Source organism: Sphaeramia orbicularis, chromosome 12 (assembly GCF_902148855.1).
Source record: "Sphaeramia orbicularis chromosome 12, fSphaOr1.1, whole genome shotgun sequence".
NCBI lineage: Eukaryota > Metazoa > Chordata > Actinopteri > Kurtiformes > Apogonidae > Sphaeramia > Sphaeramia orbicularis.
In genome coordinates this window covers 62,358,490-62,384,803 of record NC_043968.1, presented here as the reverse complement: position 1 = coordinate 62,384,803, position 26,314 = coordinate 62,358,490, and the positions used below count along the sequence as shown (strand labels likewise).

At 38.0% G+C, this 26,314-nt stretch overlaps 1 protein-coding gene across 1 annotated transcript in view; it reads left to right on the top strand.

The window, feature by feature from the left end:
* The window catches only part of musk (muscle, skeletal, receptor tyrosine kinase), a 55,499-nt gene that overhangs the window by 18,062 nt on the left and 11,123 nt on the right, over nucleotides 1-26,314 (top strand). Inside the window, exons 7-15 of the mRNA XM_030148513.1 lie at nucleotides 2,071-2,230; nucleotides 2,642-2,648; nucleotides 8,419-8,682; nucleotides 11,303-11,496; nucleotides 11,691-11,714; nucleotides 11,844-11,932; nucleotides 19,322-19,490; nucleotides 20,774-20,948; nucleotides 22,372-22,563. Coding sequence (XP_030004373.1) covers nucleotides 2,071-2,230; nucleotides 2,642-2,648; nucleotides 8,419-8,682; nucleotides 11,303-11,496; nucleotides 11,691-11,714; nucleotides 11,844-11,932; nucleotides 19,322-19,490; nucleotides 20,774-20,948; nucleotides 22,372-22,563 — 1,274 coding nt within the window. The remainder of the gene's footprint in view (nucleotides 1-2,070; nucleotides 2,231-2,641; nucleotides 2,649-8,418; nucleotides 8,683-11,302; nucleotides 11,497-11,690; nucleotides 11,715-11,843; nucleotides 11,933-19,321; nucleotides 19,491-20,773; nucleotides 20,949-22,371; nucleotides 22,564-26,314) is intronic.

The window sequence follows — 26,314 nt, the reverse complement described above, 5'->3', positions numbered from 1 at the left end:
ATCAGCTTTATCACAAATCAACAGGCTCGATGTTGTTCACTTCTCATACATTCCCGTTGCGCTGTTTTCTCATATGATCTATGCTCAGTGCATTTGCCCTTAGACTCTCAGCGTCCGTGGACTTCTATGGGACTGAGTGGAACAGTTTTTTTACTGCCTCAAAACTGGACGGTAATTGGATAAATGCCACGATGTTGTCCCGCCCCCGGACGCTCAGCATCTCTGGGGGTGAATGGAGCTGTGGGCGGACCTCGGCTGGAGTGGACGCCAGAATCCCACGTGCTGATTGGAGGATCAGTCAAAAGGCTGAATCTCGTTTGATTGACAGCTATTTTGAGATCTATTCCTTCACTTGACAGAGTTCAGTTTAGTACCGTCGCACATTCTGCTGTGAAATCGAGAGAGAAACCACTACGAAATTACCTGTTCATTTCTTGCACTGTAAATAAAACACACTCATTGTACTTCCTTGTTTCAATTTAACATAATTTCAATGTTTTCTTGTTTACTTGGTACGATAAGACCACTGACCATTTTCTTAAAAAGGAATGTAGGGCCGAATTTATGTTTAAATAACTTGACTTTTTTTGTTTGTTTTTTTTTTGTTTTATGTAAGTCGACAATGAGCTCCCCCTCTCTGAAAGATGAGCAGCCGCCACTGCTTCCATCACATTCTAAAGATTCCCAGTGGGGTTCAAGTCCGGGTTATTGTGGCCAATCCATGTGTTAAAATGATGTCTAATGCTTCTGAATCACCCTTTCACACTCTTTCTGGTCCTGATGAATCCTGGTGTTGTCATTTTGGGGGCGTCATCAGTGAAGTAAAACTCAGCTGATGTTCAGACCTGGTCATTCCGTGTATTCAGGTTCAGCTGACCTCATTTTATGGACACATAACGTTACTGAACCTAGATCTGAACCAACTGAACCAACTCCAGATCAAAACACTGCACCCACAGGCTTGTACTGTAGGCACTAGGCATGATGGGTAATCACTTCATCCGCCTCTTCTCACCCTATTGTGTCTATCACTCTGGATCAGGGTCAGTTTGGACTCATTAGACCACATGACCTTTTGAAACACAGCCCAGTATTTATGTTCTCTATCAAACTGATGGTTGTTTAACTGATGCAGTGAGGAACTTCTCATTTCTTAAAGTTAAAGACCTTGTTGAAAAATATTAATCACTGCAGTATGGGATATGAAAACAATTTTCCTGTGAATTGACAAATAAACATATCTATCTATCTATCTATCTATCTATCTATCTATCTATCTATCTATCTATCTATCTATCTATCTATCTATCTATCTTTGATTAAAGTTGAGGATAATTACATCAGAAACAAAGAAAACTGAAGGAAGAGTGATTTTTTAAGCAAATATATCATTAACTGAACATAAACCCATCATTTATCCAACTCCATCTGTTTTATTGTTGAATCAACACTGTAGAAGATGACAGTTTTTCTATGTTCACTACAGAGCCTCTGAACATCCAAATGGGTCATATCTGATGACCATGAAAAAATGACAAACTGGATTTTACACCAATTATTTACATGTATTGTTAGTATTAGTGGATCAACAGGTATTAAACAGTTTAGATCAGTAGATGGTTATGGTTATGGTTAAATCTCTTTTGCCAGTGTATATATATAGAAGCCCATATAAGTGAGTTACAGAGTCATTATTAGGTCTATACCATCCACTGTTACATGCAAAACAAACTAATGACTTATTAGATTTTGGACGCATACAATTTACAAAAAACCTTCTCGAAGTTTTATGGAGCCGTAAATTAACCATACAGACTCTTCAGACTCTTTATACCTGCCAGTGTGGACTTAAATGTTTGTAAATTACTGCTGTGTATGTGTCATCTCAGCTATTCATGTTTTGCATTAAGCCTCTTCGGTGACATAATAATGGTTGTAATTTCCACATGCTTAACTCATTTATGCTGCTTCTTATTAGTTATTTATTACCACAACCTGCATGGATTTTCCCCCCATTGTCTTATAATGTATTCATGCATATCTATGGTGTGATTTGTTATTTTCTCCCAGATCTCGGGAGCATCTGTGGACGAGACCTTGGTGGGCGAGGTGATCTTGTCTGTGCTCAAAGTGACGGTGAATAAACCGGCTCTGTACACGTGTATGGCCTCTAACAGACACAGCGCAGGGGCCAACACCGTCAAGGCCACGGCTCGAGTCACGGTGGCAGGTATGGAAATGAGTGTTGTTTGTGTCTGCATAGTTTGGGATGCTGTAACTGTTTACCTTGTGTTTGCTGCCAGTTGTGTTATTCGTGTGGTTTCAGCTGTTTGTCATCTCCCCATTTGGCTGATGCTCCTCACCTCCCACCCCTCACAATCCACGAGCCAAGTGCCCTAAAACAACACACAACCCTTGATCTTAAGACCACACACAGTGTCCCTCCCCTTCGCTGTCCATCAGTGTCCTCATAACTGGCTTTGTGACTGGGAGAGGAACACCATGGTTGATTATCTCTCTCTAACAAAAGTGATTTTTATCGGTCTGCCTCCTCTTATGTGTCTGTTTCCCCTCTTTTTCCCTCTCTTCCTTCTTGTTATCCTTCAACCCGTGTCTTCCGGATACTGCCACTTCCCAATAGAGTGGAGGTAAGATAAATGGTTCTTTTCTCTTTTTATGCATAGTGGAACTTCTATTTTCTGCTAATTTCCTGACATTTTCAGAGGTTAACTGATTACTAAGCATATTTGTTACTAGTTTCTTTTTAAGCTAAACTTAAAGCAGTTGCAAAGTTTTATATTATATTCCTGGTTTTTTTGTGTGTTTGTTTTGGGTTTTTGGTCAGACCTGAACTGAAACGATCCATGACAATATGACATTATGCAACACGCCTTACCACTCATAAAACCTAAAACTACACAGCAAGAGAACATTTTTGAAGCCAAACAACTTGTGGTCACAACAGGAATAACACAATGGAAGCAAAAGTATAGTATGCGCCAAAAAAGAACCAAGTGTATCACACTATGAAATGTATTATTTTCTGCAAAGATGATTTTACTCAATAAAACACACTTTGATGCAGGCTTTACCCATTGATCTGCCCTGTGGAAGCACCGTAAAAGATGTGTTTTATAGTGTTGTGAAATGATTAAAGCTTTTGTTCAGATTAATCACAGGGTTGCTGTGGATTAATTTTGATTAATCATGATTAAATACCATTCATTTTTAACCTATATTAATCGCGTTTCATTTTGTATGCGCAAACAGACTTAAGAAAGAAAGGAATATATATGCACTTAACAGATTTATTAAACACCTTCAACAGTTTCAAGAAAACAACTTGAAACAACTGTTCCATTTTGGGTTTTTTGTACTCAAATTTCCTATCCTGAGGAATCCATTCACTTCTGGAAAGCACTTACATGCCTTACACACCAAAGAACAAACAGAGATTTTCACCGAAACTCCATAGATTGTAAAAAATAGAGACACTAAGACAGTAAGTAAGTAAACACTTATTTAATCCTACCCGTTTATTACAATACAACACACAAAGTATATCACTCTATATTAATACAAAATGTATGTCAGTATTAACCAATATAATTATTACCATATATATAATTCTACATCATAATCCACTATGTATGCGCTAAATATAAAACCATAAACCAAATAGACAATATACAATTGACCATAGTCTATAATTATATACCATTTCACTTATAAATTATACCATATATACTCAAATGTTTTTATATAACCCACAACTATATTAGTTTATATGAATACAATATATAGAATATATTATATTTATGTAGTCCACTACATATTAGCCAAGCTACTACACTGAATCACACCTCAGTTTCACCAACCATAGCATAACAAAGTCCTTTTATGATGGTGTTAATGGAACCTAATCTAATGAAACCTAACTCAGAGCTGTCTGTCAGGGAAAAATGAATTTTATTAAATAAACTGAAACTCTCATAGACACAGCAGGTGTGTAAGCCGTCACCATTAGAGGGAATTCTTCTATGAGAAGGTGTCAAAAGACATTTAAAACTGAGGAGCACTCAGATGACTCTCCAGATGTATTAAGATGGAAACTTTAACTGGCATGAGTTCTATGAGAAGAAAATGCTCAATACAGGACACTGAAGAATCTAGTTCTGAATGCATTTCACTTTATAGATATAAAGTCCTAGTGATCACACAGCCTTAACCATAAAGACCCAAACAGCCAGTGGCGATCAAAACCATCTACTGATGTAAAATGCCTGCTGATCCACTAATCCTATCAACACATGTCTATAATTGGTGTAAAATACAGTTTGTCATCTTTTCATGGTCATCAGATATGACCCATTTGGACGTTCAGAGGCTCCGTAGTGAACGTGGAAACACTGTCATCTTCTACAACATTGATTCACCAGTAAAATCCATGGAGTTGGATCAATGACAGGCACATGTGGTTTATGTTTAGTTAATGAGATATTTTACTGAAAAAGTCACTTTTTCTTCAGTTTTCTCTGTTCTGATTTTCTGAATTTACTCTGAGCTTTTATGAACATCTACATTAATTACATTAATTGAAGATTTTTTTATTTTTTTTTTTCTTAATTCAAGCAAAAAAAATCTGCCAATGGAACAAGTGAAAATTATCTTGGTAAGATATCTTGAACTAAGATTTTCAAGATCTACTGTCTAAAAATAAGTTCTTATATCTCACTTGCAAGTTGCTCTTTAGGCGATTATGTCTTATTATAAGTGTGTTGAGATATTTTGACTAGAAGTGAAAAAAATACACTTGGTAAGATTTAGATTTTTGAAGTGTAAACAGAGACAAAAATTCAACTGGGGACTGCCACAAAATTAGCACTGGGTCTTTATGGGTTAAGGACACCATAGAAACCGACATATGTATGCATATTCCTAAAGAAGACAGTTCTTTAGAGTTGAGTAGAGTTCAGGGATAATATGTCCATGAACTTTGGGCTGTAGACATCTTATCTGTAGATCCAGATGGAGCACAGAACAAAAGGCAAAGTGTGTAGAAAGCAACCAAACCTTAGACCTAACAAATGCCTCAAATCAGAAGCTTGAAGTCTGTATAAGTTGGAGAAACATAACTCTGATTTTACCATTTGCCCTGAGTTCTAATTAATGGATTTCAAAATGGACTATCAGATCACTTATTAGAGGTTCCAAATTGAGTCTTTTTAGGGAGTATTTCAGCCTAGGTGGCCGTCAGTGGTATTACAACTTTAAGATACTTCCACATTGACATCACTTTGGAGCTGAGGTCATTGCCCCTGCTAAGAACCAAAATACCCCACTGTACTGCTAACAACAGGTTTTTCCATTTCATCCTTTTTGGCTGGTTCTTGTTTTGTTCCCACATGTGCCTTTGGCCTTTTATAGATGCACTGAAGGACTCACTGCTGATTCAAGATGGTTTCACAGATTCAGGTTTATGGCGTGTGGATGGATTTTTCTTTTTGTTTAGTACAGATAATCCAGTAGAGTTTGGGTCTGTATAAATATACTTGAAAAATGTGGAAAGCTGCAAATAGTGTTGACACATTCTCAGGGGAGACCTCTGCTCTGTAAAGCAAGTGATGATAGAAATGGATTCCGTAAGTGTGTCTTCTCAATAGAGACAAACTATTTTCTAACCTTCAGTCACATCTGGGCCACATAATTATAAGAAAGGAGTAACATAAACAGATATTGAAGAAGAAGAGGGCAGAGGGGAGGAAAAACAAATCTATGCTGGAACGGTGGAGTTGATAGATTTACAGGTTAGCTTGGAGTTTAATGGTTTCATTTCAACTTAACTGAAGGACCAACCTCCCCAAGGGGTGACATCTGGACAGTATAAGTACTGTTGTACGGACAAGCAAAGGGGGGGGGGGGGGGGGGGGGGAGTGGATTGAAGGCTGTCAGAAGAACAGGGAGGCTGACTTGACAAAGACAGATAAAGTGAAATGTGGGCGTACAGGTATGAAAGCCAAGAACCCATGGTGTTACATAGATAGGAGAGCAGGTTTATGTACGATTGGCTCAACAGCACAAGCAGAAAGGAAGTTACTTCATACCTTCTGCAACCCTGTTTCACGATCAACATCTGGATGATGTAAAAGATATTTGAGCTGATATTCCGTTTTGGCTTCAGTGCATCTACTTTCATACCCTGTGGAGACAGAATGAGCAGCTATTTTATCAAGTCTTTTTTTTTGTATCAAATGTATCTAAAGGTATTTCCCATGTGTGGACATCAAGGTTATAATAGTTTTGGTTTCATTATAGTTCAGTTTTATTTAATTTAGACTTTTTTTTTAGCTTACCGACCAACAGGCTGTAAGCTATTGTCGTCATGCGGTGTCCGTTGTCGTCTGTCATCCGTTGTCGTTACAAAAATTTCAATCGTCTTCTTCTCCAAAACTACAATTCCGATTGACTTCAAACTTGGTATACAGCTTCTTTATGATGATGTCAACAAAAGTTAGTGAAATTATTAGGATCCGGATCTGATTCTGGATTTGGTGCGACTTTGAAAAATTTCCCCACTATAAGAGATAGGAAGTGGATCAATGCAATAACTCAGTAAATATAAATGATATCAAGTGTACATTTCTACAGTCCAGCCCTGATGAGGAGATGACCAAAACATAATGTCCACATGCTGATCAGGATCTTCTTCTGGATCCGGGAACTATAGTTTTTAGAGCAGGTTTTCTAGTTAGCTTACCGGCCAATAGGCCGTAAGCTATTGTCGTCATCCGGTGTCTGTCGTCCGTTACAAAAATTTCAATCATCTTCTTCTCTGAAACTACAATTCCAATTGACTTCAAACTTGGTATACAGCTTCTTTATGATGATGTCAACAAAAGTTAGTGAAATTATTTGGATCCGGATCTGATTTTGGATTTCGTGCGACTTTGAAAAATTTCCCCATTATAAGAGATAGGAAGTGGATCAATGCAATAACTCAGTAAATATAAATGATATCAAGTGTAAATTTCTACAGTACAGCCATGATGGGGAGATGACCAAAACATAATGTCCACATGCTGATCAGGATCTTCTTCTGGATCCGGGAACTTACAGAAAATTTAACATGGGCTCTTATGGGGAAAAAATTTCAGTCGTCTTCTTCTCCGAAACTACAGTTCTGATTGACTTCAAACTTGGTATACAGCTTCTGTACGATGATGTGAACACAAGGTATTGAAATTATTTCGATCCAGATCTGATTCTGGATTTGGTGTGACTTTGAAAAATGTTCTCATTATAAGAGATAGGAAGTGGATTGAATCAGTAGTATCAATGATATTAGGTTGGAATTTGAATTTTTTACAGATCTGATTGGAATATGACCAAAACATGGGCTATTTCTGTAATATAATAAATACACATAACTGGGTGATAATAAATGGCATCTGGATACATTTCCCAAAGCTTTTAATTTGGCCGGTAAGCTACAGGGCCATTGGTCCTATTTTTTTTTTATTAGTTTTCATTTTTTTTCTAAATGCTTAGTTTTAGTTTAGTTTTAATTTTTTCATATCTTTTATCTTCCTTGCTGTCGCATTCAAATACATTCATACAAGACCAGCTTTAGTCTTCATGTTGCCAGGTAGAGTGGGGATGAGAATCCGTCTCTAAACAGCAAGTGAGGAGAGGTGACAGACTGTGAAGTGCCGTATGGTGCCACTAGCTAAAACTGCTTGAGTGAAATAAATCGATTTCATATCAGTCCAGCACTGACAAAGACAAAAACAATGGGAATTTTATCCATAGTTGTAATAATATGTTGTAGTTAGTTTTGTAAGCACACAATACAGTTTCAGTAAGTTATTGTTTCTTTTAATCACAGTTTTTATTTATTTCAGTTAATGAAAATGTTTTTTCAATTCTAGTTTTCGTGAACGACAATAACCTTGGTGGACATACTGTTAAAGTTCTAGAAAAATAATAGGTATAGAAAAATAAATATGTGTGTTGTTGCAGTGACACAGATCCTAAATTAAGAGGAGATTTTTCATTTGAATGTAGCACCTACAATAACCATGGTGCAAATTAGTGACCTTGGGTATTATTGTCAGAGTAGTAATTAAACAAATTTTACAATCTCAGTTATGTACTATATTTTATTGATGCTGCTATTGATCAGGTATTCCAGTCAGCAATCCAAACACCACAAAAGTGATCCAAAAATCAGTAGAATGTCATGAAATGAATGACACCCTCATAGAAACAGGGCATTGAAATTGATTCATAAACGTCAGGGATCAGAGGTGACAGGTAAGATATTATGTGTATTCAGAAAAAGAGTTTATTATCACCTCATTATAAAAACAGTGGAATATTGAGGTGAATTCATTATTCAATATTTGATGCTCCTTCCAGACTCTATAAGGGCATCACTGGCTACTGCAGTGCATATCGCGGAGATGTTTGCCGCTCTATCCTGCAAGACGACTCCCTGGTTTTCTTTAACTCCACCCTCTCGGACCCAGAGGACATGCAGGAGTACCTGGTTCAGAGCTGGTGGGCGGACCTTGAAGGACTGAGCATGCTCTGTAGCCCGGCGGTACGCTCACTGCTGTGCCACACCTCCTTTCCAGACTGTAACCCATCAGGACTCGGACCTGCACCCAAACCTGTTTGCAGGTAGCAACTGTTTCACATTATAAATAAATGGATGTTGTTGAATTACGTGAACAAGTAGGGATAAAGTGCAAGAATTAGAAAAAAAAATCGTGGTAAATTAAAGCTATACCTACCAATGTGGCATTTCTCACAGCACTTAGTAAAAGTTTGAACATGAACAACCCGCCTCCCTCCAAAGCCCCACCCACTTCCCTCTGCCTGTGCTCTGAGGCTCCTCCTCCTCTCTCCTCCTCTCACCTGATGCACACGGAGGAAGCAGAGGCGGAGGTCCGGTCCGCTTCGGTGTGTCCGCGGACCCCTCCCTCAGTAATCAGATGCATCATCCTCCTGCCGCGGGGCCGTGGCTCCTGTTCCATCAGTAGACCTTGCGTTTAAGGGTCTGGTCTGTGCGGTACTGGGTCAGTGTCTTCACCGCATCACAGAGATGAGATGCTGAGGCGATGGGCGCGCGCACTGTGAACGCGTGGCCTCCGCAAATTTTTCCGTGGACATTTGAGGTTTCATAGTCCATACATTTATCATCCTACATAATCCTACACTGTGTGACACCATGTACATGTACCTGTATGACTCCCACAGTCATAAAAGCTGAGCTTTATGCAGACCTGTTTAGTCCAATACACCAGACTTCCGGACTTTTATCTCCATCCTTCATTCATCGGACTCCTGTTTGTTCCCCTTGGTTGTTGTTTCTGTTAATAAATCCATTTTTTCCCTTCCACATGTGCATTTGAGTTTTATCCAAACACATCCTATAGACTGTGGTCAGTGACAGGAGAAGCAGCGTGAGTGAAGCGTCAGATTCAGAGGTACACATATCAGATGCGGGGTCGGCGATGATGGATTGGATGCTGGACGGCAGTAATGGATGATTGACAGGAGGCTCAGCCAGGTTCGGCCAATTATTTCATTCGGACTGAATAAAACGATTGGTCAGACTTTTATCAGAAATATATGACAATTAAACATTTTTGAGTTTCAATACCTGGTGGATTTCTTTTACATTTTAGTTTGACACACGCTTATTAGGAGGATTTTAAGATGACAAAAGAAAAGTGTAAAAATGCCACATCATACGGTATAGCTTTAATGTGCAATTAAGAATCAGTCCATGTACACTTTTAAATTTCCAGTGTGTTTTAGGGGGATTTATAATAAGAATATAAAAATATGTAATGTATAATATAATGTGGTTTTCATGAATCATCATACAAAAAATATTTGGTAGGTTCGGGTAAAAACCCAGAACAGCCAAACAAATATGGTCTCTGATGACAGGGGCATTTACTTTTTTTGTGGCCACCATCGAAGAGTGCTGTTGTACAAAGTGAGCTACAAACTGCAACTTCACCACTAGGGGTCAGTAGATTAAATATTGACCCTTTAACACTGTAAATACATGCGAAAAGATTCCACATGTGTTTAGATGTTTCTACAAGTAAGATGCTTTTCAAAAGAGGGATTGAAGTTAAACATCTTAAATTAGACAAGGACAGATACATTTACAAGTATACTACTGTGTAGATTGAAACAAATTTTTCTGAGCATATCCATAAAAGGTTAGATTAGATCACAGGTGTCAAACATGAAAACCGGCTCGCCAAAGGTTCCAATCCGGCCCATGGGATGAATTTGCAAAGTGCAAGCTAGGGCATCAAACTCAAAAATAAAATCATAATAACCTATAAATAATGACAACACCATTTTTTCTCTTTAATTTAGTGCAAAAAATATTAAATTATGAAAATATGTACATTTACAAACTATCCTTTAACAATAAAATGTGAATAACATGAACAACTATGAACAACTTGAAATGTCTAAAGAAAATTAAATGCAATTTTAACAATTTTCTGCCTGTTACTGAATGTTTTGTGCCTTTGTAGATCTGATCTGTAATGCACATATATATAAATATAAATAAGTCTAGGCATAATATTGATAAAATTGTACTTACATTTCTTAACAAATTTCTTTTTTTCAGGTTATTCACATCCTTTTTGTTTGAATAGTTTGTAAATGTAAATATTGGCATAATTTAATGTTATTTTGTGTACTAAAACAATTTGGAGTTGTCGTTATTTATTGGCTATCATGCTATTATTTTACTGGTCCGGCCCACTTCAGATTAAATTGGGCTGAATGTGGTCTCCGGAAGAAAATAAGTTTGACACCACTGGATTAGATAAACATAATGTGCTTGCACTTAAAAACCCTCCGTCTAACTTATCAGGCGCACTACTGCCCCAAGTGGCCTGACTTATCAGTGCATGGCAAAGTTTTTGGACAGACGGACGGACAGAAGGACGAACAGACAACCAACTGATGACAATACCAGTGAGACCAATGTGGCCGAGGATAAAAATGTAACGTCCCTCAAAGTGAATTTGAAGTTAAATCAGCTCAGTATATAGTGCAACAAAATAAACTAATCTAAAACAACATAAATTATTAATTAATCATATGTGTAAATGGCTGTGGTTAAGTAGGATTCCATAAAGCAGCTAAAATTCTTTATCAGACACAAATGAGACAATATTGTTCCCCCAGAACCCCACCAACTGGTCTCCTCAGTTCCAGAAAAGGAATGGTTATGCTATTTTCTTCCTGTGTCTATCAGAGAACACTGCCTGGCAGTGAAGGAGTTGTACTGCCATAAGGAGTGGCTGGTGCTACAGGGCAACCGTTTGGTCCAACCTGGGCTTTACAGCTCTGTCGGTGGTTCCCAGACTCCCGGTTTGCAGCTGCCGAACTGTCAGGCCTTACCCAGTCTTCGAGCAGACCCTGGTGCTTGTACACATGTGCCCTTTGTAGGTAAGTTCACTCTCTATACCAGGATTTACCATGCAGACAGTACTTTGAGCTAAAGACTGTAGCCAGACAAAAACTAAATTCCTTTGTACTTTATGTATTTTTTTCTTTCATCTTAACAATATTTTCTTACTTTACTTCCACTGATGCATTTATTTCTTTTGTTCTAAATCTGCTTCTACTCTTCTGTATTTCAGACATCAACAGAGAACAAGTTACAAGTACGTGTGAAAAGCATGGATGAGAAATATATTTGTGCAAAATGGACACAGCAATAAATCAATGATTCATTACATGATTTGTAGTAATAATCGATAATAATGTGTCTTTTGTGTTGCTGCATGGAACAGCATCATGTTATAATGATAGAGGACGCTTTTACCAAGGAAATCTGAATGAGACCAGATCAGGGATACCGTGTCAGCCCTGGAACCAGCAGGTATTGTGGTTTACATTTACTCTAGTCGAATGGTCATCGTCACCATAAATCTGCTTTTTGTTCCATATATGTATTTCATTTTCTTAATTACCTCCGCCAAGGAGGTTATGTTTTTGCCAGGGTTTGTTTGTTTGTTTGTTTGTTTGTCTGTTTGTCTGTCCGTTAGTGTGCAACATAACTCAAAAAGTTATGGACAGATTTTGATGAAATTTTCAGGGTTTGTTGGAAATGGGATAAGGAAGAAATGATTAAATTTTGGTGGTGATCGGGGATGGGGGGGCCCACGGGGGGGCCCATTTCCAACAAACCCTGAAAACTTCATCAAAATCTGTCCATAACTTTTTGAGTTATGTTGCACACTAACGGACAGACAAACAGACAGACAAACAAACAAACAAACAAACAAACCCTGGCAAAAACATAACCTCCTTGGCGTGGGGGGGGCCCATAGGGGCCTTGATCAGCCTTGGCGGAGGTCTGCGCTCTCCGAGTGCTTCTAGTTCAACTTCAGTTTATTCAATTTGACTTTATTGACACAGTCCGTAGAGTACATATAAAAAGTGTGAGTGTCATGTGGCTCCTTTAGTATGTGCAGAAATAATACATGCAGCAGGAGACTTACTACTGTGAAATATAGTAATAATGGAAATACTGTAGATGCACGTGTGGTTTCACATATTGTTACCAATATAAAATCAGTACAGAAGTAGCAATTAAATACTTACAAGAAAATACATCTACAGTCAGAAATGTATTTGAAAAATTTGTTTTAACTACTAAAACTAAACACATATCCATTCATTGACTTTAAATCCCAGAAATTGCCTTAGATTCTTAAGAAATACAAGTCACAGGTACTTTTATTCTGTCATGTATACAGAGCAAATCAAGTAGTGAATGTTGAATCATTACACTGATTTAATATAAAGGAAAACTTTAAGAAAACTTATCAGTAATAATCATCATCATCATCATCATCATCATAATTGACTGATCATACAGGGTGTGAAAAGTTTCCCTAACTTTCAAAGCACAATCCTCTGCAACACAATTGTACATTTCTTGCAGTAATCTTAAGTAAACATGTAGTTTTAACTGTCTGCATAATGCTTCCAACAGATGATATGATGCCTTTTCTTCAACTTCATCCAAAATTACCACAGCTCTGCAGTGGAAAAGACAGTAGTAATCCACACAACTATATGTCTGGTATTCAAAGCATGAAGTATGGAAAGGCACAGACATGTTACGGGTTTTTATTAAAACAGATGACTTTGTTAGATTTCATCATTTAAAGTCAAAAGTCTGTTTCATACCAGAAAGAGGATCAGTTGTCTTTTGTGGCCTTTGTCAGATTAAATTTTTTCCAGTGTCTCCAAGTACAACCTGTGTTCATGCCCTGATCACATGACTCTGTAGAACTCGAGGTCGCCTCCAGTGATGGAAACTCAACACCAGGCTGTGCCCACTAATTTTCACACCTTTTCTGGCGCGATGCTATGACGCACATCGAGGGTATGGACACTGGCATGTTAATAGCCTGGCAGGAGCATAATTTGTTCTTTTACAGCTGGGAACAACATGTAACAGCAGATTTATTTCTTTATACTGGGAAAGTAGACTGACAAAACATGTCTGTGAGGCCTCTGTAGTGCTTAAACATGACACACTGAAAAAATACACAAATAAAACAGAAAGCAGAATTCATCGACTGGTGTGAAAGGCGTCATTTGGCTGTTTGTGGCTCATATACTGCTTTTTATCTGCAAACTGTCCATAATGACCTGATCAGCAGTGCATGGATACTGAGTGTTATGCGTTATGGAGTCCTAGCCTTTTATTATACACCAAAAAACATATGTGAACGTAAATGCTTACATGTGGAACAGGACCGTCACACACTCGCACTCACGCTCCCTGTGGCCCAAAAGCCCCTTTATGTTTTTATGGCTCTATTCAGTGCGAGGGTCTGTGAGGGTGAGCTGTTACAGCCCTCCTGTGTTTGCCAGGTCAGCAGAGAGGGAGGAGCTCATCGTGTCACATCCTGCCTCTGGAAGCAATTAGCCTTCACACGCATATGTGGCGCAGGCTCCATCGCCAACACACACACACACACACACACACACACACAGTTGTGAAGTTTATACACACATGAATAAAAATGAGAGGACATTACATCTCACTTATGCAGTTCATAATTAGTAGTATCTTTTTTTCTACTCCACATTATTTGGTTTAAAAGGTTCTGCTTCACATCAAAAGTTCTGTGTTTGCATATTAGACACGTAATTCTGAAATAGATGAGGATGCATGCTAATATATCTGATAAGTCTCTAAATCATCCACTCAAACATACAGTACTGGTTTTGTCAAACAGGAGAGTGTTAACAGCTTCATGAGCATCTGTATTTTTTCAATATTAGACAGGATTTAGGAAAAAATAAACACATCTCCCTCCTGTAGTTCACAGTTCTGTCCTAATCATAGACTGAATATAAAGAGAAAACACCATTTCATGACGCTCTAGAGCAGTGGCTCTCAACTGGTCTGGTTCAGGACCCACTATCACCCCTCAATGACAAGCCATGACCAAAATTGATAACAGTTAAACTTCTTAAATTTATTTAACAAAAAGATGGTGTGTTTTGAACCTGATATAATGCAGAATATCACAATATGAAAACACAGAGGACAAGTTTGATGATAAACCAAACTGAGGCTCATTTCTGGGTTAAATAGTGAAATCAGCCGTTTGCGCGTCCTTCAGTGCAAATAGTGAGCGAACGATGGGTCGGCGAACACAGAGGTTTAATGAACACAAAATCCGTTTCTGTGCTCATTGCGTTCGCTAAGCCATCGTTCGCTCACTATTTGTGTTCACGGATGCACTAAACAGGTACGTTCACTATTTAACCCAGAACAACGCCTCCACTCCCACTGTTTCCAGTCGTCTGACAGCATTATGGTTAGAATGAAGAAGTATTTTAGGCTATCTGTGACCCCGGATCTGTGACCTCCTCCCTTACCCTCACCTCTCTGGATGGACCTCCTCACCCTCATCTGACTATAGATGTACCCCCTCAGCCCCCCCCTACTGAACTGAACTGAATTATTTCCACATATTTATCGTACGTCTTTCTGCAACCAAAACCATTTCATCTCCTCCATCAGCCATTGTGTGTTGGGAAAAAAACATTAAATCTAAATCAGTATATTTTAGTGTAAATCACTACAGATGTGGTTTGGTGGTTGACCATCCAATCAAACAATGGGAAAAAGCTGCTGATGTTGTACATCTGCTAGATCACCCCCTTGTAGCCAACGTGACATCTGATTGGTTAAAGCAACAGGTTCATTGCCATTTATTGTGTTACAGAGGCTGAACTGTTGATTCTGAGCATCAAGGATAAAACTATGGAAGCTGCTCCTAAGTGCTGGCTTTCTGACTCTGTAAAATTGAAAACTTCATCAAGTACTGCATAACGTGTGCTATTTTGCAGTTTTGTAGTTGGACCCTGTTAACCACAACTACAGTCGATCTGTAGGGGAAAAAAAATGTTTAATTGAATAAGCAGAAGCTCAGAAAGTCCACAGAAAACATCACAGCCTTCTAGTTCAGAGATCTGAATAATAGATGACAAACTTCCAGATGGACCAGGTCACTTTGTAGAGGACCCTAATAAAACCGATAAGTGGAATAAAGCTTTGAAACAATGTACTGACAGTACTTTTCGTAACCTAGTTTAATGCAAATCTGTGGGAGCCACGTGTTTTTCTGTTAGTTTTTTTTTTTTTTTTTTTTTTTACAACTTCTAGATACTTCAGTGGTTAACTATATTATGGAGGTCTTTTTTCCTTGGTTGGAGCCTTTAAATTGACTTGTTAGTTGTATCTATCCCCTCCTCGCTATAAAGATGTGTGATTTGGAACAATGGCCCATCAAGGGTAAATTTTTTTGTTATATTTCCTTTCAAACTGCTTGTACTGAAATAACATGTCCTACAGAAGCTTTAACTGGACTATACAGACTTGACCCATTCACTTCTTGACATTAACCAATGTGAAGGTGTGTGTTTGTGAGTGAAAACCCATAATTGCAGATTATTATGGCAGTATTTTCTACCACAAGTGTTCAGTAGCTCAAAATAAAATATTCAGTAAAATATAACCTCCTTGATGAAGCGAATTACAGAATGACTGTATCACCAACCATCACCAACTCTGTTAGTTTCTCAGAGCCGGTGTGTTGTCTACAGTAAAGTCTGAGTTTACTAAGAAAACACAGCCTTTTCCTGGTAGCAGCTCAGGCTAAATTCTCACCGCCTGATGTCACCGAGACTGTCTGGCAACAAATGGTGCTTATTCATATATGATGAAAGCTCGGCCACGTTAAACGCCTTATTTTGACGATTATGTCTTGAGTTCGTGGCCAACACCAAAGCTTTTTTCCCTCCTTTTAAGTGTAATAGTAGTGTGATTGGTGCGATGTTTGTTCTGCCCCCAGAGGCCAATGGGGAGATAATTATGTCATTTCTTACACTTAACTCAAATGCTTACATTAAGTTGATGATTTAGAACCAGATGGTAAAAAGAGCAATGTTCCCTCCTTGTAAATATATTTATCCTCATTAAATAGAGTTGAAAGTGTAATTAAGTTTTGACGTTTATTACCAGAGTGTACAATTTATGTTTGTACATTTTTGACTTATATGTACTCATACCTGTTCACATGAAGAGCACCTGCTTTTAATATTTCACAGTCAGTATCATTTGTAGCACTACATCCCTCTTTCTCCCAGCTCATTCTTTACCTTAAACATCTGTTCTGAGATGTATAGACGGTCAATATTTTTATAGCAAGAATAAAACAGGGGCAGGAAATGAGCACGACACTGACACATATGTTGGGCCGTCTGCGATGGCGGCCTGTCGACTACCAAAAATAGCTTCTTTTGAACCTCCCCACGTTGTTGCTTTAAGTGTAAGGAAACCATTTGTTTCCTTAACTAAATTAAACCTTTTAATCGGATAATGCATGGAGATTATTTTTGAGGAGCAGTGGTAAATGGGTTGTCCATTAGATTACATGACATGTCAGTGATAAATCCTGGTACCGGTGGGAAATCAGGCCCATTGTGCATCTCACTGAACCCAGTCTTTCAGCCTCTAACTTTTATCTCTTGGGATATGTTGGACCATTGCTCTTTTGATGACCATCATGACACAAAAAGATACCAGATGTTCAATATTTGCACTGGCACTCTACATTCGACTGTTATGCATCTCACTACAGAGCATTTTACAGCCTCTGCGGTTATTGAACTATAACTGTACCTTGAACTCTGAGCGGGGGCCTTGAAAAAATGTAATGCATTATTTCAGAAGGTCATCTCTGTTTCGTTTTTGGTGGAAGACACGGTGATTTCCAAGAAAAGTTCAGACCTGTCAGTCCAAATCTGTCTGCAAGAACTCCTGAACATTCCAGGAAAAAAAAAAAACGATGCAAAACATAGTGATAAATCTTTACTGATGTCATTTTATCGCATCCAGAAAGCAGATGCATATAAAAGCAGATATTTTCATCTTTCCTGATTTCTTCAATAGGGTTTTATGAAATCACTGAATTGCCAAATATTCTTTGCTTTAGGCTGGAAAAGCTCATGATATGCAGGTGTTTGTTCTACTTGTTGCATGTTCCACCCTGCATGTGTGTACTGTTCTAACATTCATTGTCCTTGTGGAAATCTAATCTTCCCCGTGAGATTGTTCGTATTAGTATCATGCAAGAGGCTTGGATCCAACATTCAGCTTGAGGATACGACTAAATACCTTGAAAATCTGGTTTTCCAGTTATACTTCAACATGCAGCTCATATGCTATCCATGAAGTGTTCTTAGATTAGATGTAGTTTATATTTTATGCTCATTCTCTTTGCATGCGATTCTTAAATGCCAAAAAATGAAATTATCATATGCTGTTTATTTTTTTTTATTTTTACACATCTTAAATTCTCTTGGCATTCAGTGTGGATGACATAGTAATATATTCATTGTAGCCTACAGGGAAATCTGTTTCTTTACTGTACACATGACAATAAAATGCTTTGAATCTCTTGAATCTAGATACATGCTTGCATTTCTGAGACTTTAAAATATTTACACACTGGGGATGCAAACACCACAAAACTGCAAAATACATCATATTCTGACATCCATAATGATGTTTGGTGCTTTAGGGTAACCTTGTGTGTAAAAATGTGACACTGACCAAACAGACCATTTGCTGACACATGGGTTTGTCTGCTAGACAGTGAGACAATGGTTACACTTTGGTAGATTTAGGCTTAAAACAGAGTACAATAAAATAGTTTGGGTTTGGGAAAAAGGTTCAAGAAACCACAAAATGAGAAAACAACAAACAACAAACAAAACATGAATCAGACCATGAACCCTGGTCTCCTGGGGCTTTGATATACTGCCTCTGTTTTATGCAGTTATCGGATAAAAAAAACCCTGCATTTGTATTTGATTAATATGATGTTATATGAATTAATAACTCTCCTGACTGTGTAGTTGCTTCTCCATACATTTTCTTTCAGAAAAGGGGCAAGAACCTTGGCTCCAAAATGATGCTAATAAGGAAGTATCTTAACATTGTAATACTGGCACCCACTAGATGGTGCTCTATAAAGCTCCACCTCCCATAGACTTACACTGAAACTGGTTTATTTTTTCCAGGATTAGTCTGGTCTCATCTGTTTTATTTTAACCAAATCTCAGATCAAATAGAAACTTTGACATCTGTTGAGTCTGTATGGTGGCTCATTTGTCTCTCAAGTTTTACTTTCTGGCTTTTGGATTTAGATTAACACATTTTCTTCTTGAAAAACAGCTCATCTGTGGTTGTCATTAATAGGTCCTGCTTTAACAAGACTGTAAAACAACTCACTGTTACTGAGTCAGACCTAGCATTTAACATTAGCTCACCTCTGACTGCTCAGGCTCCTGTAGCTCCGCCCATTTTGTCCAAATATGGTATCATCGTTCCTCGATCTACTACAGTCTATGCCTTCAGATCTCTATATTATTTGTGGGTTTGACTATAAAGTGCACAACAGATTTGTGATTCCCTCTGTGTTTGGTGATGACTTCATTGACAGAAAAAACTGTTAAAAATAAAATGTGCTTGTTTTGGTTTTCCTTGTTTAAGTACTCTTGAATAAAACAAAAGTTTGAAGAGAGTATATTGACATAAAACTTAATGGAACAAACTCAGCTTTATTTATTCACCTCTGATCTTCCAATATCTTTTTGTATAAACCTTATTTTCAATGTAATGTTTCACCTTCCTGATAGTTTTATTATGTTTTGTTTGTTTTCTTTCCTGTAGGATCCCCACGAGCATCGCCTTTCTGTGGATGTCATTCCAGAGTTGAAGAATTCTAAAAACTTCTGTAGAAATCCAGGAGGAATCAGTGACAAACCCTGGTGTTACACCTTAAACCCCAATATTCGCTGGGAGTACTGCGCTGTGCCTCAGTGTGGGGAAACCCTGAAAGGTACAGTACTCGTACTATTTCTGATTCACTTCAGAGCAAACTCACCCACCAAAGAGAACAATTAAACAAAAGAAACAGACTCTAGAACAGTTTTTATGCTGAACCAATAATTGCACTCACTGGGATCGTGCAATACCTGCTGAATGTGTGAGTGAATGCCCTTTTTCTAACTGTTCTGACTGAGGTTTTATTTGTATATTTTTAATGGTTTTACAGTATTTGTATTTATACTATTCTCTCTTCATGCACCTTAACCCATAAAGGCCCAGTGTTAATTTTGGGTCAGTTCCCAAATGAATTTTTCTCTCTACTTGACATTTCTTAAATGATTTACCACCATTTATTATAATATTATCCTCTGTACTTAGCATTTTTCACTGTAAATCATGTATTTTCCTGTATTTAATTTCCTATACATAATTTAAATGCCCATAAAATTTCCAAGTAAATTCAAAACTTATTACATCAAAGCAGAGAAAACTGAAGAAAAAGTGACTTTTTATGCGAAGATATCATTAATTGAACGTAATGTCCATTCACTGTCTTTGATCCAACTCCATGGGTTTTACTGGTGAATCAATGTTGTAGAAGATGTAAGTGTTTCAAACTATGAAGTACGGAGCCTCTGAACGTCCAAATGGGTCATATCTGTTGACTATGAAAAGATGACAAACTGCATTTTACACACCAGTGGATGTTTGGGTCTTTATGGGTTAAAAGGAAAATCATTCTCAATTCTATTGTACATTCATTCATTCATTCATTTTCTGAACCCGCTTTATCCTCACTAGGGTCACGGGGGTCACTGGAGCCTATCCCAGCTACTTATGAGCGAAGGCGGGGTACACCCTGGACATTTCGCCAGTTCATCGCAGGGCTGACATATAGAGACAAACAGTCGCTCTAACATTCACACCTATGGGCAATTTAGATTAACCGATTAACCTATCAGTGCATGTTTTTGGATTGTGGGAGGAAGCCGGAGTACCCGGAGAGAACCCACGCAGACTAGGGGAGAACATGCAAACTCCACACAGAAAGTGTGTTTCCATTGTACATGTACATTAATAATAAGGACATTCATTCAGTTATAATACTAAACACTGCGCAGATTCTTTTTGAACAAATAGTTTTATGTATTACAACTTGAAGCCTGGAAAAACCCCAACAATGAACTCTAATGATAGACAAATAATCTAAACAGAAACACAGTGATATCACCTCTTTTCTTGTTTCTGCACATTTAAGGTTCACATCCCTCTACTTTGACTTCTGCTTTTCAGTGATAACATCCGTCCCTCGTCAGCCTCCTCGTTTTCCTCCTGTTGTCACCTCATCTCCAGCTTATTCGATGTCCGTTATCGTTATTGTCCTGACCGCCGTCGCTGCTGCCGTCTTTTTTACAATCATCATCCTGGCCTGTCATCGACGGAGGAAACAGTGGAGGAACAGAAAGAGGTGAAAGAGTGACAACTGTTTTTTCTATCTGACATTTTGCTCTAAACTTTTACTTCACAGGTTATAATTATAATTGTGAAAGTTAAGTATTAAATCCCACTATCAACAGAGGACTGCAGCATTTTACCACAAAGCTGCGGGGTTGGTGGCCTCTTCCAAACTGCCAAAGCCGGTCAGTGTGTACGCTGTGCACTGTATGCTCGACCACTATTTCTGATGGGAACTGAAGCCATGATCTCTTCATAACCACCAGACTCCCATGACAAAAACAGTAACTTAACCATTCTGTACACAGGTGGTGCAGGTCACCACTGTCTTCATCTGTTTTTTTTTGCTTGACTTTGATAACTTTGATAAACACCATTTGTATCCACACTAATACATTCCCATGTTCTGACTGGTGAACTAACTGTTTTTGTCATGGGAGTCCAGTGGCTTTGAAGACACTGAGCCCGTTTACATACACACTAATACTCCGATCTTTAAACGATCGCTTGAATAATCTGAGAACTCCGGAAATCAGTTGGCCAGCATAATCTGATATGCTTTATCAGATAACAGCAGTAATCCAATTATGAGAAATCAGATTAACACCTGGATTTCTCCCCAGTGCTCCAATGTCTGCATGCATGCATACCTGTTAATGTCATTTATTTCATTCCTTTACATCTACACATGTGCAAAAACAATTAAATCATAGTAAACTGAAGTGATATAGTAAAATGTGAGCAGAAAACAATAGAAAGTTTGAGTCTACCAGCATTATGTACATAGGTACTCCGAAAGAAATCCAATAATGGACTGAAATGTCTTAACCAGGGTTTTTTGATTATCACATTTCTGAAGTGCATGCAAACACATCACATTTTATTACAATTATCTGATTACTCCCAGTTATTGTTTTTTTATGGTCATTGTAAAGGGGCTCAGTGATGCAGCTTTCTTAGTTCAGTTTTTAACAATATCTCAGCATTATTTAGATTATGTTAATGGACTTGTTTCATCTTAAAAAAAGCTAAATGTCCCTGTGCCCTGTGTGCTTTTATGTACTGCTTTATCTAGATGTATCATATAAAAGTGAGATTGACGGTAGTGTATTTTTATGCTTGCAGTATTGGCAGAGGTTTCACAGTTGCAGCTAATGCACAAATGACTGCTACGGAATGACAACTATGAATGTTTAATTTCTCTTGGTGCATCCAACCCAAACTGCGATGCTACATCTTAGTGTTATGTCGGACTGAGGGCAGTCTGGATGCTACGTGATGAGTGGCGCTAGCTGGTTAGCATGCTCACTGTGGTATCAATGCAGTACAATATACTGATGTCACCTTCAAAACTGTTATTTCTCCATACTGATGATGTGAGATCATTTTTCAACAATCCAAAATAGAAATGTTACAAGTCGCCCTTTTATTTCCAGAGTGATGGAGACCCCAACACTGACTGCCCTCCCATCAGAACTCCTGCTGGATCGACTCCACCCAAACCCGATGTACCAGCGGGTTCCTCTGCTGCTCAACTCGAAGCTGCTGGCCCTGGAGTACCCGCGGAATAACATACAGTATGTCCGAGACATTGGAGAGGGAGCCTTTGGACGGGTTTTCCAAGCAAGGTGAGTGGAATGATAAAACAGAAGGATGCTCAGTATAACCAGTGCTGTGAAAGTTTCTTTCAAACTGTAATACCTTACAGATTACTTGTTAGTGGTATTTAAAAGTAATCCCTTACCTTACAATATTACTGTCTCAGAATGGTACTGTATTACATGACTCCTGTATTACTTTTGCATAACAGACTCTCATCATAAATCGCACATGCACAGTAGAACCCTCCCCCCCAAAGTCAATAATACAATACAATACAAGAGATATGAGAGCCTTGGGATGCATAAATTAGCGCCCTGAAGTGCATGTGGGTGGATAGCTCAGTAAGTGACGCTATAGTCTACGATGTTCAGATCCCAGCAGGAACGCTTGCATTTTTTTCAACATTTTACATGTTCAAACAAGAGGTACAGCACCGAGGACGCCGGTAGATAAATCTGCAATCGATAAAGAATTTTATCTAGTCATAGAAACGTTATCTTACCTTGTCATTGCTGATCACAGGGATCATGCTAACTAGTTTCTGTAAAGAAGGGTTAGGGTTAGTAATGAGCATACGTCCATGTGGCCTAATGTTCTGTCTTCTGACATCTTCACCCACTGGCTGAACATCAACAGGAAATAGAACTGTCCTTCCGCATTTTTTGATTCCTTAAGATCCCTTGGTCTTGCTGTTTCTGTTGTTTTTTTTTTTATTTTATTTTATTTTTAAATTATGGGTGAAAAGTGTGTTGTAATGCAAGAGCTACTGAACATGTACCAAGTAAAATATTACTGAAAATTGATTAGCAATGCCTTACACTACTGCCTTACAGCAAAAAGTAATCAGTTACTGTAATGTATTACTTTTGCAATACATTACTCCCAGTACTGTTTATAACGAAGCATTTCTATCACAATGATTCTTAAATGTGGGCTACATCCCCCTGGTGGACTGCAAAGGTACTGCAGGTTGGACCTCAAGAGGTCATTAACAAGAAGTCAATGAGTTTGTTCATTCATTTTCTGAACCGCTAAGTCATTGAAACAGATGGCGAAGGTGAGATACACTATATATTTTGTTTGAATATTTAACTTTTGTTCTTACGGTTATACACTGATGATCAAATATTTGATTAAAAGTTAGACAAACTTAGGATTTAAACTCAGCAATTAATTGATGTTGATAGGCTTCTCTTAACTAAATATTAAAAGAAGTCAAAACCTTCCATTTGTGCTAAAATTTTAAAACTTTTGACAGTAAAAGCTTATACACGGCATGACTAAACTTAAGTCACTTGGAGCATTTCAGTTATTTTGACATCAGTCAGAGTTTCATTCACATCATGTCTTGTATTTATTCATATAATGTCAGTTCACAAGAACATATATAGTGCAGGCCTAGGTGTTTTTAGGTGTTTTATTCTAGAAATACAATTTATTTGGAGTTTAAACAACACCTGCAGATCTAGAGCTCTGTTTATTGTAACTCTCTTAAACCACTGACAAGACATAAAGTACTGACTTTGAGGTGGCAAATGAAAATCCATTTATCAACCTCAACAAGAAAATCATAAATAGATCAAATGGGTCTGTATAAATGAAAATAATGACATGTAGGAAGTTGTGTATTTTTAAAGACCATGAAACAAAAAAAATAATATTGGGTAATAGGGAATTGTAGTCATGTATATTGTGTAGAATTGTGATTAAAAAGACAAATAATTTCAAACATGTCACACTCAAATTTGGCTGTTGATTCTTATTTTAGATAATGACTGATCTAACAGAAAAAAAATAGAATAAGAGGATGAAGAAAGAGGCTGAAACCTCAAAGAGCCTTTTAGTCTAAAAGGGAGAGTGGTTGCAGTATTCTCTGATGACCTGCAGTAGTTTTTAGACTTTTTCCTGCCACTGTAACCACCGTCAGGGTTTATCATGATGGTTGCTGGTGCAGATGAAGGACTGAGAGGGCAGTGTTGATCCAGGTCAGAGCAGCTGAACCAGGCCTGTGGTCATTCTGAGAACTGCTGTGTCACAAAGTCACAAGGAGAGAAGCTACAGGTGTCACGTTCCCTTCACACTGAGCCTGTTCACAGACTCCAATGTCTGCAACTAATCCCTGTCACCAGACTGAATATCAGAGCTGAGTCATACTGGAGTTTACAAGGGTATAGGTGTGCATTAGTTCCTTTTTAGTTTCATTTAATTTTGACTTGATTTCTGCATCCATTTTGCTAGTTCATTTTTTATTTTATGAAAACACTTAGTTTCATACATCAAAAATATTCTCTTGAGACCCAGCAATACATGTTCTCTGTTGGGGACAAGAATGTAAAAAAAAAGTGTGTCTGGAAAAACTGTCACATGAAGCCGTTTTCAATGATAATTATGTAAAAAAAACCAAACAAACAACACTTTCACTTTCCTGGGTTTCTTGAGGATAATAACTCTTTAAACGCCAAAGTCCCGATATTGCAACAAGCAACATAACTGAATGAAACACACAGCTTTTTGAAATCTTGATATCAAAATTGAATATTAAAAGAAAAAAAAAACCTCTGGCACCTAATGGGTTAAACAAAAAGAAAATATACCATTTAAACCTATGTATTCAGTTTGGCCAGATGACAAACCATGAAAAAAAAATCAACTTTAAAAAAAGTGGACTTTTCAATAACCTGTGTCAAAATTTTAATGACTTTTTGTCAATACCAGTAGTTTTGTATTGCGCTGAATTTTTACAACAGATAAAACTGAAACATGCATCATCCAAAACCTAGTTTCTACTGCATTTGGAAATATTTTTTAAAAACCAGCAGGACTTCTGTAATGTAGATATAATTTTTAGATTTAATATAGGTTTGTAGCGCAGCAGTTAAAACAGGCCACAGAGAAAGACCACCAGAGGCCAGGCTGCTCAGCACAATAGTAGCTGGTGACATTTTAACGGTAGCCTGATCTGAGATCTGCTCATCCAGCTGGTAATCCTTCAGTGAAACCTGGAATGGTGCAATATATGGACACCCCTGGGAACATAATACACACACACTCACACCCTCTTGCATATTAATAATTCTCTGTGTGTTTGTAATATGTTTCATTGATGTAACATTTCTATACAGTCAGTAACTAACATTTATTTTTAAAACCTTGTGTCAAACTGAACCTCAACATAAGCATGAAACTGTAGACTCTGCCTCAGCCAACACCAGATACCACAACACAAATGAAATGACAAATGAAAATTTTACAAAAACCTCTTGGCTTGAAGACACAGACACGCAAACTCCACTTGCATGCATGTTGTTTAGCCTAAACAGCAGCAACATGTAAACACACATGTCCTGAATGAACGAGCACTCAGGGTTGCACATTAACTGTCAGAAATGCAGACAAAGCCCATGTGTTTGGTTGAGCAGGTTCACGCACACACACACACACACACACACACACACACACGCACATGCACACACACACACACACGCACACACACGTGCGCACACACACTTGGATACAGTATTTGCTCAGTATGTACACAGCAACAGACACACAAAAAGCACACATTAAAATAGACCTGAGAGGTATATCATGTCATCCTCCATAACAGATGGCCTTCAGTCTATACTTTCCTAATATGTATGTCTATATGTGACAGTGAATGAGCTCAGTTTCATCATGTGTGTATAGTTTTGTGTGTTCCCTATGAGAATATTTGTGAACTTTGGTTTTCTCCACTCATGAGACAACACAGGAAATGTGTTTTTCCCCCAAGTGACT